Source organism: Rhineura floridana, chromosome 5 (genome assembly GCF_030035675.1).
Source record: "Rhineura floridana isolate rRhiFlo1 chromosome 5, rRhiFlo1.hap2, whole genome shotgun sequence".
Classification (NCBI taxonomy): Eukaryota; Metazoa; Chordata; class Lepidosauria; order Squamata; family Rhineuridae; genus Rhineura; species Rhineura floridana.
This window is the reverse complement of record NC_084484.1, coordinates 184,729,743-184,745,334: the sequence shown is the minus strand read 5'-3', so window position 1 is coordinate 184,745,334 and position 15,592 is coordinate 184,729,743. Positions and strand designations below refer to the sequence as shown.

At 44.2% G+C, this 15,592-nt stretch overlaps 1 protein-coding gene across 1 annotated transcript in view; it reads right to left on the bottom strand.

Moving 5' to 3' along the window:
• Positions 1 to 15,592, bottom strand: part of LOC133386132 (disintegrin and metalloproteinase domain-containing protein 20-like) — a 90,358-nt gene that overhangs the window by 39,003 nt on the left and 35,763 nt on the right. Inside the window, exons 13-14 of the mRNA XM_061629738.1 lie at positions 11,875 to 11,949; positions 4 to 93 (exon numbers count right to left, since the gene is read on the bottom strand). Coding sequence (XP_061485722.1) covers positions 4 to 93; positions 11,875 to 11,949 — 165 coding nt within the window. The remainder of the gene's footprint in view (positions 1 to 3; positions 94 to 11,874; positions 11,950 to 15,592) is intronic.

The following is a 15,592-nucleotide window of genomic DNA, read 5'->3' as shown; positions in this document are numbered from 1 at the left end:
TACCATACATTTCTCACAGCAAAGTCCATAAAGACAGTCAATGTCTGGCAAGAATTTACAGTCTTTTTGGCAACAACCATTCCTTCGGCATTCCTGTAAAAGAAGGAATTATTTTCCCCAACACTGTCCTTTAAATGCAGTTTCTTAAATTGATTACGCTGTTGGGTGTATGCATTCATTACATTTGCTAAGCTGCCTTGCCAATTGGATGACAATTTTTGCAATAATAATAATAATAATAATAATAAAATTTTATTTATGAGTCGCCTATCTGGCCGAGTTAACGGCCACTCTAGGCGATGTACATTGATACAATAATACAATATAAAAATTGATAAAAGCCACAATTCGTCCAAACACCACTCTACCAATTTGAAACAACATTAAAAACTAACCCATCCCAGAAATCCCATAGGCTTGCAATAATAGCACACATTTCATCTGGATAGCACATCAGTGAAACTGCTGTATTGCAAAGAGACTGCACGGAGTTAGCCGTTCTGAGTCTTTAACGGGAGCATCATATTTCCATGCCAGCACTAGTCATGCCTGCTGGAATATTATGAAACTTATGATGTACTGTTTCTTTTTCCAAAGAAGCACCCTGTATGGAAGTCTTCTTTGGTAAACAAATGGCAAATTAAAGATAGCAATGAAACCATATTTTGTAACCTGAAAGACCAGATTATTTTCATACATTCCCTTGATTTGAAGGCTAAGCAATTTTTCCACGTAGGTTTTCCAATATTTGGTGGAAAACTGTGAGAGATTTGGGATTTACACACCATCCATGGGGAGGGGGAATGCAAAGGGGCAGAGGTGGAGCAGGACTGATACATAGAGCTACCCTCTGACCACACTGGTCCCACTTGGTTTACAATCAAATGATCCTTATAGACGTGATGGCTTTAGTCATGGCAGCGGCTTTTATCATTACTTGGTGAGTAGTAGCTCCTGGCAGATCCCTGTTAAGATAATTGGACTTTAAACTATGTCTACATGTTTTTGAAAAGTTCTTCAAAATGATCACTGGCTATAGTTCAGTGGCAAAGCACTTGCTTTGCATGCAAAAGGTCACAGGTTCAATCCCTGGTGTCTCCAGGTAGGGCTGGGACATGCTCCTGCCTGAAATCCTGGAGAGCTGCCGCTGGCTAGTGTAGATAACACTGAGATAGATAGGCTAATGGTCTGACTCAGTTTAAGACAGCTCTCTATGATCCTAGAAGAGCTATATATCCCTGGACCCAGAAAATCTTAATAACTATAGGCGGGTAGCAAATGTTCCATTCCTGGGCAAGGTCCTTGAACAAGTGGTGGCAGACCAGCTCCAGACACTCTTGGATGAGACTGATTATCTGGATCCATTTCAGTCGGGTTTCAGGCCTGGTTTTGGCACGGAAACAGCCTTGGTCGCCCTGTATGATGACCTCTATCGGGAGAGAGATAGGGGGAGTGTGACTCTGTTGATTCTCCTTGATCTCTCAGCGGCTTTCAATACCATCGACCATGGTATCCTTCTGGGGAGACTGGCTGAGTTGGGAGTGGGAGGTACTGCATTGCAGTGGTTCTGCTCCTACTTGGCAGGTCGGCTCCAGAAGGTGGTGCTTGGGGAACATTGCTCGGCACCCTGGACTCTCCAGTATGGGGTTCCGCAGGGGTCAGTTCTGTCCCCCATGCTGTTCAACATCTACATGAAACCGTTGGGTGCAGTCATCTGGAGCTTTGGAGTGTGTTGCCATCAGTATGCTGATGACACGCAGCTCTATTTCTCCTTTTCATCTTCTTCAGGTGAGGCTGTCAATGTGCTGAACCGGTGCCTGGCTGCGACAATAGACTGGATGAGGGCTAATAAACTGAGGCTCAATCCAGACAAGACTGAGATGCTGTTAATGGGTGGTTCTTCTGACCAGATGGTGAATGTTGAACCTGACCTGGATGGGGTTGCACTCCCGCTGAAGGAGCAGGTTCGTAGCTTGGGGGTTCTCCTAAAACCATCTCTGTCACTTGAGGCTCAGGTAGCCTTGGTGGCACATAATGCCTTCTACCAACTGCAGTTGGTGGCCCAGCTACGCCCCTATCTGGACAGGGATAACCTGGCTTCAGTTGTCCATGCTCTTGTAACCTCCAAGTTAGATTACTGCAATGCGCTCTACATGGCGCTCCCTTTGAAGACGGTTTGGAAACTGCAGCTTGTGCAAAATGCAGCAGCCAGATTGGTAACAAGGACCAGATGGTCCAAACATATAAAACTGATTCTGGCCCGCTTGCATTGGCTGCCTGTATGTTTCCGAGCTCGATTCAAGGTGCTGGTTTTAACCTATAAAGCCTTACATGGCTTGGGACCACAATACCTGATGGAATGCCTCTCCCAATATGAACCCACCCATACACTATGCTCAACATCCAAGGCCCTCCTCCGGGTGCCTGCTCAGAGGGAAGCTGGGAGTCTGGCAACAAGGGAGAGGGCCTTCTCAGTGGTGGCCCCCAAATTATGGAATGATCTCCCTGATGAGGTTTGCCTGGCTCCCACACTGTTATCTTTTCGGCGCCAGGTCAAGACTTTCCTCTTCTCCCAGGCATTTTAGCATGTGTTTTAAATTGTTTTTAAAAGATGTGTTTTTAAATTTGTATAACTGTTTTTAATGTTTTTAGTTATTGTAAACCGCCCGGTGAGCTTCGGCTATGGGGGCGGTAGATAAATACTATATATCTATAGCTATAGTTATAGTTCTATCTATCTATCTATCTATCTATCTATCTATCTATCTATCTATCTATCTATCTATCTATCTATCTATCTATCTATCTATCTATCTATTATATATATATATATATGTGTATATATATATATGTGTATATATATATATATATATATAAAAATTGAGGTTTTTAGATGCTACATTCTGTGCCAATCTGTACAACAGCTAGAGCTCCAACTACTTCCTGTTTAACAAAGATTAATATTTACTTGCATTCATCACTATCTGGTAACCCTTGCCACTCCTCCATCCCCCTCCTCAGTCGTCCTTCAACCCCTGTCTAAATTTAGATTGTACGTTCCTTTAGGGCAGGCGCCCGCCTTTATTGCTTGTGTCAGGCCAAAAAATTGGGGGTGGCCTAAAGCAATTTTATCTGCCCCCTCAGCAGACTTGCCATATTTTAATAAAGAGATCCTAAAAGGTTTGGCCACCACTGCGCTAGTAAGGAAAAGGAAAATGCTTTCAGTTTGTAAGGAACAGAGATACTCCACATTTTAACATTACAGCTCATAAATAGCTAGATATATTGTATTTAGTTTATAACTTACACTGGGCCCTTTGAATTCTGGAAAGCTTCCACCTGTAAATGAACTGCTGATCCCCGATTCACCCTGTTCCTATAAAAAAATGAAAGAGTTGTGGCATGCCTCATATTACCTACTTTTCAAATATCGGTACAACATAGATCAGTCTCTGGGTGCTTTATGGTTTAGAAACACATAAGACACTATACATGCATTTCTTGATCTATACATTGGATGAAGGAGCAAGCAGTACTATTAGCCAAATTTATGAAGGACACAAAACCAGGAAGGATTGCAAACATTTTAAAGGCTCAGCCATACACCAGAGGGCTGACACAGCAAGCACTATAAAATTCAAGGAAGACTATATTAAAGAACCACTAACTGATAACAGATGAAGTGGAAGAATTATTGGATACAGCAGCATGTTTATCCTTTGTGGTACAGGGAACAATGTTTTCTTATGCTGGTGCTAGAAACAGGTCACTCAGCAAAACACTCTGCTCGAATTCTACAATATCTAAAGCAACTATGAGAGGTGCCTCTTCACTCTTTTCTCAAAAGTCTACAAGGAAAACAATGCTACAGGCACTCTTAAGCAGCCTATCCATTTGCTGAACTAGTTACAGTCCTTTTCTAATACGCTTCTTCTTCTTGACACAGTGCTTCATGTTGCAGCCTGAACAGACAAGAGTTAATAATAGATCCTGTTTTTCACTGAAGTCCTTTGAAAATGAAGAATTGTCAGCTTGTGAATCCCACAAGCTTTTCTCCCATCCTACAGATTATATACTTCCAATTTTTTCAGCCTTTCTTCATGTAATTTGTTCTTTATCACCTTTGCAGCTCTCCTCCAATTTTTTTTTGACTCCTCAGTACCTTTCCTGAACTGACAGGAGTGCTCAGAGTTCAACTCAAGACTACTACAGATTAATCATTCCAGAGCTGAAGAGTGTGATATTATTGCTTGCCATGTCCAAGGACTAGTTTACACTGCCCCCTGCTGTGCAGACTCTAAATGTGGAGGGGTGCAGACAGATCTGTGAGAGACATAGGGTGGACAGACAACATTGGCAGGGTGTGTCAGATTAATCATATCTGCTCTGCTTGGCTGATGGAGGGGGCTGCAAAAAGATCTATGATTGGTGTTGTTGCTGTTGTTATGTGCCTCCAAGTCGACCATGACTTGTGGCGACCCTATGAATCAATGACCTCCAACAGCATCTGTCGTGTTCAGAGCTTGTACGTTCAGGTCTGTGGCTTCCTTTATGGAATCAATCCATCTCTTGTTTGGCCTTCCTCTTTTTCTTATTCCCTTCTGTTTTTCCCAGCTTTATTGTCTTTTCTAGTGAATCAGGTCTTCTTATTATGTGTCTAAAATATGATAACCTCAGTTTAGCTTCTAATGGTAGTTCTGGTTTAATTTGTTCTAACACCCAATTATTTGTCTTTTTTGCAGTATGGTATGCGCAAATCATTATATGCAATCTAGGTTAGATTCTCTGTCTCCCCTAGGATGCACACCTTAACGTGGTGAGGGGGGTTTAAGAGTGTTGAAGAAGCGGAGACCAATGCCGTCAGGAGGCTAGACCAAGAGGCTAGACTCCTAGCAGGGGCACCCAAGGCGGAATGGTCAAAACTGAGACACCAGACTAAGAGGCATCCAAACTCAGAGGAAGGCAATGGTAAACCTCTGAATACCTCTTACCAAAAAACCCTATGAACAGAGTATCCAAAATGCAACACAAGATAAAAATAAATAAATAGAGCTAATGGGAGTTTATTTTTATCTTTTCAATTTGTATACTGACAGTTTCCCAAGATTTCTTTGGTAATTCACATGACCACAACACATGAAGAGAGGTACTCCCCCCCTTTTCACACTCCCGCTCTGCACCTCAGACACAATATCGGGGTGCAGGGTGTGTCTGTAGACTGGGGTTGAAGAGCCCAGCCATTATTTTGGGGAGGGCGTGCGCATGCAGAGTGCTGTGCGCATCTTGCGTGGCAGTGCTGGGGTGGGGCAGCCGAGCCTATTTAAGACTGTGCTGTCTGCACCTCCCCTTCCTTTGTCTTTGGTGCCTGAACACCCTCCCTCTTCCATAGTGTGATTAGCTTGGTTGCGTTGGGGCCAGGGAAGAATTTTTGGCCAGCCTGCTACTTTTCTGTCAGCTGGTTTTTCGCCTACTCCACACTGCAGTCATTGGGATGGCAGTTGTTAGCCCATGCATCCAAGTTAATAAGTTAGTTTGGCCAGTTTGGCTTGTTTAATACATCACTTTAGCAGAAGGGTGCAGGAAGGGAAACTCATAACAGCTAGGTGACACCCTTAGGCAGCTTTGGGGGTGATTGGCAGCTCATGAGGCCTGCTATAGGACCCAGGGGTAGGATACAGGCTACCTTTGGGGTCAGCTTTCCTCATCTGCCCAGAGTTATGGGGCCCTGGAGGGTGGTGAATCCCCTAGTCACCTCAGGGTGTGGCTCAGGTAGGGAGTAGGCACAGTGGCTTGTCCTCCACCTCGCAGGGGTTGGTCGCTCTAACAGCTTCAGGTTTTGCCTGATATCTCATAGATAAGTCCTGCACTTACCCCTCTGCAGGTTTGGTTTAAAATTTAATAAAGTGGCTCTCAGTTCAGCCCAGCACTTGTGTCTGTGTCTTATTTCATCCCTTGGCTACAATTCCAACACAACCAACATATTTAGAGTAACTAGAGTTATGTATCACCTACTCATTAATTAATAACATTTTCTTTGATTTCTGAACCCAACAAGAAGTTGCTACTATGTGATCCAAGAAACTCCAAAGTGACTGGAGTTCCCACCTACTGAGATATCACAATAATATTCTAATATCAATTAATGTATTCAAGAGAAAATGTATTACTTAATTTTTGATAAGTATACGCTTTCAAAGGAAGTGTGCTTTCTCAGAATAAAACCCTTTTGTTTTAATTTTAAGCAGAAGCAGTTGATGCACAGAGCAGGGTGGGGTTGCTCACCTGGCTTCCTAATGCAGAGGTTGCTGCCAGGAACCAAGAAGGGGAGGGACGAGGTGTCAGGGGGCCACCCCAGTGTGGGTGCAGCAGTGTGAGTGGCAGGTTGGCTCCGCCAATGAACCCGCCCTGCCCCAACCTCCCTGCCCCCCCTGGGTTACTGGCAAAGACGACCGGGATGGGATGAGCAACACCATCTCACCCCGCAGACCGCAGCTGATTCTGACAATTGGTGAAACGTAGCTCTGTATAAGGGCAAAAATTGACCATGAGCAAATAATGAACCATAATTATGAAAGCTGATCTTCCAATTTATAAAAGGTCCAAGCATACCACTAGGGTAAAGCTCATAATCAAGTGAACAGGTAATTATTTGGACTAGTTCTTCCCTATATTTGTTCCAAACTCTTAATAATAAATTATTATACTTTTATTACTTTTTGGGTTTTTTCCTGACTTGGTCATAACTGTAAGGGAGCACTGCCTTCAGTTCTTCCACCCAACTGTAGGATTTCATCCTAAATGCATTAAAACTGTATTCTTGCTCTATTTGACCCCCTTTTTGCAAATTAAAGAGCCAGTCCATAATACATTATAAACAATTTGAATAATAATATAGACTGAAGTTCTGAAATCTCAAATCGCTTCTTTTTCTCATCTTGTAAAACAATTTCTTTAATTCTTTAAAATCCAGCCAACTGTAAGCCATCTAGCTGGTGAGAGGACCCTTCCGCTCTGGACTGGACTCAAGTCAGGCTGCTGAGGCTCCTTCAAGGGCAGCAAGAGGAGCACCGGAAGCTCTGTTGTCTGCTAGCTTTCTGTTTGCTTTGCATCTCTGTTTTAAAGTCTAGATTATTTCTTTTAACATAAGAACATAAGAGCCTGCGGGATCAGGCCAGTGGCCCATCTAGTCCAGCATCCTGTTCTCACAGTGGCCAACCAGGTGCCTGGGGGAAGCCCGCAAGCAGGACCCGAGTGCAAGAACACTCTCCCCTCCTGAGGCTTCCGGCAACTGGTTTTCAGAAGCATGCTGCCTCTGACTAGGGTGGCAGAGCACAGCCATCACAGCTAGTAGCCATTGATAGCCCTGTCCTCCATGAATTTGTCTAATCTTCTTTTAAAGCCATCCAAGCTGGTGGCCATTACTGCATCTTGTGGGAGCAAATTCCATAGTTTCACTATGCGCTGAGTAAAGAAGTACTTCCTTTTGTCTGTCCTGAATCTTCCAACATTCAGCTTCTTTGAATGTCCACGAGTTCTTGTATTATGAGAGAGGGAGAAGAACTTTTCTCTATCCACTTTCTCAATGCCATGCATAATTTTATACACTTCTATCATGTCTCCTCTGACCCGCCTTTTCTTTAAACTAAAAAGCCCCAAATGCTGCAACCTTTCCTCATAAGGGAGTCGCTCCATCCCACTGATCATTCTGGTTGCCCTCTTCTGAACCTTTTCCAACTCTATAATATCCTTTTTGAGATGAGGCGACCAGAACTGTACACAGTATTCCAAATGCAGCCGCACCATAGATTTATACAACGGCATTATGACATCGGCTGTTTTATTTTCAATACCTTTCCTAATTATTGCTAGCATGGAATTTGCCTTTTGTTTTGTAATACTGAATGTTTGCTAAATTGTTTGTTTTTGTCCTTTTTGAATGCATTGGTTGTTTTGTAAACTGACTTCTTTCCCCGACCTCAGTGTTTTGTATTTTGATATTTTGAATGTTTGTTGTAAGCAGCTTTGGGCACAGCTCTCTGTGGAACGGCGGCGTATAAATAAACTCAATCAATCAATCAATTCTAGGCTTTTTTTTGTCCATAAAAATTCAGACATCCCACCCCCATTTTTGCCCAGTTGTTTGACTTCTAATCCTATTGGTAATACCAGAAACATAGCATTTAACTGAACAGTGCTTTTTTGGTAAAGAAATGAGGTGCCAATACTCATATCTTGATAAATGTGCTGTGGGTGCCAAGACAAAATGGCTACCACAGGCAGAAAAAGAAAGGTGACGGTACTCGGTATCAGTGAGTAGCATCATACAAAAAAGCATTTGTTTGAGAAATGACCATTTATGAGACTCATCTGAAAAAAGGGAGATTCAATTTTACATAGTTACATTCTTTTAACAATAAAATATCCCTTATCTGCAATTTGCTTGTGGTGGAGGAGGCAGACGTAGCCTGTATAACTGAGACCAGGGCTGGGTTGCTGCTGGGAGTTGACCTTTCCAGCTATGCTCTTCTGGGCATGTGGTTCAGCACTGAAGTAGGAGGGAATTGTTGTAGTCTATAGGAAATCCTTTTTTTAAATTAAATTTTTATGCTGCCCCATAGCCGAAGCTCTCTGTGCGGTTTACAACATAAAATCAGTGTACAATATACAATTCATATTTGGTACAATTGCAATTTTGTCTCCAGGCAAGTACCAATCTGGAGTGTTTCTATCTTGTGTTGGGCACTCTGGACATGCTAGGGATTCTGCTGGTGTACTGTTCATCCCACTACCCATCAGTCTCTTCATGTGAACTGACACAGGTGGTTTTATAGTTGATTTTGAGAACTCCCAGAATGATTGTTCTGGCTAACCACAACATTCACGCTGAGGCTACCATATCCAGAGCAGCTCAGGACTTCATGATCATCATGACAACTGTAGCACTCTCCCAACAAATGTAGAAGGTTTTCTCTGTTGGGCAGGATGGTAATTTGAAAGTGGGGGATTTCTTAGTCATGGCGGAATTACTTCCTGTTGACGTTTAGACTTACAGCAACTGTTGCCCTCTGGAATTGTGGGGAACCTATTGGAATAATCCACCACCAGAAGCTAACTGACTGATAGATTCCAGAGGGCTTTGGGGGATTTTATGATTGGGTATGGCTTGCACTTTGGAATTGCTTTGTGGAATGCAGATATGACCAAGGTGGTTGACAGAATCACTTCCAGTCTTCCCCTCCTGATGAGCAGCCAGGCTGGTTCTTTTGGTTATACATTTGAGTTGAGGCCAATAAAGCAATGTTGAAAGAAAACTATTATTATTTATTTATTAAATTTATATCCCGCCTTTCCTCCAGTAGGAGCCCAGGGCGGCAAAAAAACAAAAAAAACCCTACAAAAACACTCTGAAACATCTTTAAAATAGACTTTAAAACATATTAAAACAAAACATCTTTTAAAACATCTTTTTAAAAAGCAGTTCCAACACAGACTCAGACTTGGATAAGATCTCTACTTAAAAACCTTGTTGAAAGAGGACGATCTTCAGTAGGCGCCAAAAAGATAACAGAGATGGCGCCTGTCCAATATTTAAGGGGAGGGAATTCCAAAGGGTAGGTGCCACTATGCTAAAGGGAATAGGTGCAGCACTGGGGGACTGGAGAAGACCTGCCCTGGGAGTGAGTACCTGAGCATCTGGGTGCTTGCTGGCTCGCTCCTCTGGGTTGCTATCTCTTGAGAAAGCTGAGGTCCCAGGTATGTGCTGCAAGTGCTGGGACCCCCTGCCTGACTCCAGAGTCCAGAGAAAGGCTGCAGGCAATCTTGCAGCCTCTTGCATCAACTCCTGGATGGGTCAGGGGGCATAAAAGCCCAGCTGCCCTTAGGCAGTGGGTCTGCCACTGGTGGGGTCATCACCAAAGGGGCAACACTGGGGGGTTCCCCTTGGGGAGTCCTGAGGGTGAGGTGCTACCTCCCCTTTTTTTAACCAATATAGAGGAGATTGGTAGTGGGTGGGTGCAGAGCTTGGAAAAGTTACTTTTTTGAACTACAACTCCCATCAGCCCTAGGCAACATGGCCACTGGATTAGGCTGATGGGAGCTGTAGTTCAAAAAAGTAACTTTTCCAAGCTCTGGGTGGGTGTATGGCACATGTGTAGTTCCTGTGCAATGAACTGAATGATAGGAGAAAGTCACCAGATACCTTCAGAGTGAGGGTCCGCAACTGGAGAAGGCTGGCCCTCCATGGGTGTGAGACGGGGGGAGTAGATGTGCCCTGTGTGAAAAATATTGAGTGGGTCTGACTGTTCCCATCTCTCTCAGAGGCCTACTGGGATAACTGGTTCAGGTAGGTTTCGTTGGTGGGCTCTTGTTGGGTCCATATCAGGTGTTTAGGAGGAGTCTTAGTATGGAGGAACATGGGTGACGCCACTCCAATTTCAGTGATCATGGGTAGAGGGAAGTATAGCTATGGGAAGGTAGTGAGCTACCCTAGAAGACAAGGGCAAGGCTATCTACGCCTTGTTCCTTGCTCCCACTCCTCTCATGGACGGGTTCCTCGTTGCTCATCTGCTGTGCCCACTGGCCTGTGTGTACCGTTATTTAACGGCAGATCTGGGACCTTTGGGTGAAGGGCAGGAAACAAACCCTTTATAGAAAAATGTATAGAAATATAGAAAAATATGGTGTGACCACACTTGGAATATTAGTGGCCAGATCTGGTAATGACACCAAATTATTCAGGGTGGTAAAAACAAAGGGATTGTGAGGAGTTTCGAAAGGATCTCTCCAAATTAGGTGAACAGCACTACAATGGCAAATGTGGTTCAATACAAGCAAGTGTAAAGCAATACACATTTGAGAAAATCTTGGTGTCATGGTGGAGAGCTTGATGAAAATGTTGACCCAGTGTACGGCAGCTGTGAAAAAGGCAAATTCTATGTTAGAGACTACAGTATTAGGAAAGGGATTGGGGGGAAACTGCCAATATCATAATGCCTTTATAGAAATCTATGGCGTGACCACACTTGGAATACTGTGTACAGTTCTGGTAGCTTCATCTCAAAAAGGATATTGTACAGCTGGAATAGGGGTCAGAAAAGGATAACTAAAATGATCCAAGGAGTTGGAACAATTCCCTTATGAGGGAAGATTACAATGTTTGGGTCTTTTTAATTTATTGTTTTAGTTTAGATATAAAATGCAGTATTACCTCCATTATTGGAGGCAGTATGCTGGGGACCATCAGCGAGGAAGCATTCATTGCCCCTAACTCCCTGGTAAACTGGAGAGCCGACTTAACTCTATAGTGCAGGAGAGGATTCTGGGAAGCGAGTGTGTCTATAGCCCTTTTGATGATCTCACTACTACAAGGTGACACCACTGAACAGGAGCATCAGCCGTGCTAGCTGGAAAATCCCCAAAAGGGTTCCATGAACTTAATGGGTCCACCTCCCCTGAGAGGGAGACAGCCACTGTCAATCTAAACTTCACCAGGTTTGAAACAGGCATTCCTTCAGACATAAAATCCCCACTTTAGAGGGAGACACCTTCTCATTGGGAACGTTGTCTAGTACCCTTGATTATGGCTCTGGCTCCACAGCTCTTCCTTGCCTCCTCACTAGGCATAGCTCAGGAAGAGAATGCACACAACAGAATAGTGAGATCTCCGAGTTCCAGAAAGGGTGGAATGACGACATTAATCTGGCCCGCCAAATACTAATAGGGAGCTCCAACATCAACGCTGTTAAGGCCATTTAATGGGTAAAAACAGAAATAGCCATTTACACTACCTGAGTTTAAAGAGAAAAAAACATGCAAAGAAGCGTTACATGCAACAAGAAATAGTATTATTTTAACAATATTTTATCAACAACTTACAGACAGGTCTTTAGAGTGTGGGTGGTCAGCAAATGAATATGGATTTTCTGGTCTTTGCATCCACTGTTTTAAAAACTAAAAAGAATTACAAAATATTTTACGCTATTTGCATAAACTTCTGTCTGGCATCTAACCACTTAATTAATGTAAATAAATCAACACATTGCAAAGCCTCAGTAACATGTACTGGCAGTAGTAGTCACTTTCTTTTAAATATATTAACGTAACATTTCAAAAATATAGATACTACCTGTCCTGTCCTCACCAGGCTTCCTACGGAGGCAAAAGACTCCCCCGCAGAAACACAAGTGAGGGCAGCACAAGGGCAGTATCCAGGGTCAGTCTGAAGTCAAGCCTCTCCCTCAAAACCAAGAGGGTCAGGCTAGAATCAGGGTCAGAAGCCAAGCAGTCGGTAAGCAACGCAGGTAAGGGGCCAGATAAAAGACAGGTCTGGGGTCCACAGGCAATGTAGAGATGGGCCAGGTATAGAACAGCAACAGAGACATTGTTCCAGCAGCCCTTCCAGCCTAGTGCTGGGGTTTTTATGCTGGAGCTGCTGAACCACACCTCAAACCTCAGCTAACTCCCATTGATCACCTGCAGCCAGACCTTACTCCCAAGGAATCCTTTACTCCCAAGGAGTCCAGGCCTGGAGTCGGGCACTCCTCCGCATGGACCGGAGACAACACCTCTCCCTTGGGCTGGAGAGCTGTTCAGCCTCAATGCCAGAGGTAGAACTTGACCCGAGTGCAGATGGCCCATCCTGGGCCTCGTCGTAGGACTCTGACCCCTCACTCTCAGATGGAGCCAGGTCTGGAGCATCCCAAAAACTGAGATTTCAGGGGCGGGACCTAGTGATGTCATGGGGATGGGGCGTAGTGATGTTACAGGGGCGGACCCAAGTGCTGTCATTAAGCATGATACCTTAAGCACCAGCCACAGTTGCTTGGAGCATACAATTCAAACAAAAACATTTCTCCAGTTGGAAACTTGCACCGAGTGCAGACGGCCCATCCTGGGCCTCGTCATAGGGACCTGACCCCGCACCCTCAGATGCAGCCTCAGCCAGGGCTGGCTCCAAGGCCAGAGCCTCCTGGCCTTCCTCTGCTGAGGACTCCCCTGGCTGGGACTGGACACTACCATTCACTGAACAGGGAAAGGAAAGCCATTTCTACCATTTTCACTAACGTTGTGAGGCAAGTGCTATGGTTTTAATTTTCCAAGCAACCCACCAGTCTTGCCTTTAAAGACATTAGTTAACATTGGCAGAGTCACAGAGTGGCCCTGATGATTCCTTCACAGGAAAGGAAACAGATACAGAGCAAGACTGACATCAGTACCCAGAATACTTGGTCAGTTACTAGGACCCACCACTGACGCCTCTGTTGTTGGGGTATGGCCACCTTTGGTATATCTCACAATGTTCCAAATGAAACATCTCTCCAGGAAATGGAATGGTAGGAAATGTAAATGGCAGCTAGACATAGCCACCAGGACTGCTTGGAGCATTGCTGCTGCTGCTAGTCATCACTAACTTCCCCGGAATGCCAAATAGTGATTACTAGAAACCAACATGGATTTATGAAGAACAGATCCTGCCAAACTAATCTTATCTTGTTTTTTGATCGGGTAACCTCCTTTGTAGACTGTGGGAATGTTGTGGACATAATACATCTCGACTTCAGCAAAGCTTTTGACAAAGTGCCCCATGATATTCTGATTAGCAAGCTAGCTAAATGTGGGCTGGATGGAACAACTATCAGGTGGATCCACAGCTGGCTCCAGAATCATACTCAAAGAGTGCTTATCAATGGTTCCTTCTCAAACTGGGCGGAAGTAACGAGTGGGGTACCACAGGGCTTGGTCCTGGGCTCAGTGCTCTTCATCATATTTATTAATGACTTGGATGAGGAGCTACAGAGCATGCTTATCAAATTTGCAGGTGATACCAAACTGAGAGGCACAGCTAATACCATAGAAGACAGAAACAAAATTCAAAGGGACCTTGCTGGCTGGAGCATTGGGCTGAAAACAACAGAATGAAATTCAACAGGGATAAATGCAAAGTTCTACACCTAGGAAAAAGAAACCAAATGTGCAGTTATAAAATGGGGGATACTCAGCAATAAGACATGTGAGAAGGATCTTGGATTTGTCGTTGACCACAAGCTGAATATGAGCCAACAGTGTGATGTGGCTGCAAAAAAGGCAAATGCTATTTTAGGCTGCATTAACAGAAGTATAGTTTCCAAATCGCATGAAGTATTAGTTCCCCTCTATTCAGCACTGGTTAGGCCTCATCTTGAGTACTGCGTCCAGTTCTGGTCTCCGCACTTCAAGAAGTATGCAGACAAACTGGAACAGGTTCAGAGGAGGGCAACAAGGATGATCAGGGGACTGGAAACAAAGCCCTATGAGGAAAGACTGAAAGAACTGGGCATGTTTAGCCTGGAGAAGAGAAGACTGAGGGAGATAGGATAGCACTCTTCGAGTACATGAAACGTCACATAGAGGAGGGCCGGGATCTCTTCTTGATTGTCCCAGAGTGCAGGACACGGAATAAGAACATAAGAACATAAGAAGAGCCTGCTGGATCAGGCCAGTGGCCCATCTAGTCCAGCATCCTGTTCTCACAGTGGCCAACCAGGTGCCTGGGGGAAGCCCGCAAGCAGGACCCGAGTGCAAGAACACTCTCCCCTCCTAAGGCTTCCGGCAACTGGTTTTCAGAAGCATGCTGCCTCTGACTAGGGTGGCACAGCACAGCCATCACGGCTAGTAGCCATTGATAGCCCTGTCCTCCATGAATTTGTCTAATCTTCTTTTAAAGCCGTCCAAGCTGGTGGCCATTACTGCATCTTGTGGGAGCAAATTCCATAGTTTAACTATGCGCTGAGTAAAGAAGTACTTCCTTTTGTCTGTCCTGAATCTTCCAACATTCAGCTTCTTTGAATGTCCCCGAGTTCTAGTATTATGAGAGAGGGAGAAGAACTTTTCTCTATCCACTTTCTCAATGCCATGCATAATTTTATACACTTCTATCATGTCTCCTCTGACCCGCCTTTTCTCTAAACTAAAAAGCCCCAAATGCTGCAACCTTTCCTCGTAAGGGAGTCGCTCCATCCCCTTGATCATTCTGGTTGCCCTCTTCTGAACCTTTTCCAACTCTAGAATATCCTTTTTGAGATGAGGCGACCAGAACTGTACACAGTATTCCAAATGCGGCCGCACCATAGATTTATACAACGGCATTATGATATCGGCTGTTTTATTTTCAATACCTTTCCTAATTATGGCTAGCATGGAATTTGCCTTTTTCACAGCTGCCACACACTGGGTCGACATTTTCATCGTGCTGTCCACCACAACCCTGAGGTCTCTCTCCTGGTCGGTCACCGCCAGTTCAGACCCCATGAGCGTATATGTGAAATTAAGATTTTTTGCTCCAATATGCATAATTTTACACTTGTTTATATTGAATTGCATTTGCCATTTTTCTGCCCATTCACTCAGTTTGGAGAGGTCTTTTTGGAGCTCTTCGCAATCCCTTTTTGTTTTAACAACCCTGAACAATTTAGTGTCGTCAGCAAACTTGGCCACTTCACTGCTCACTCCTAATTCTAGGTCATTAATGAACAAGTTGAAAAGTACAGGTCCCAATACCGATCCTTGAGGGACTCCACTTTCTACAGCCCTCCATTGGGAGAACTGTCCGTTTATT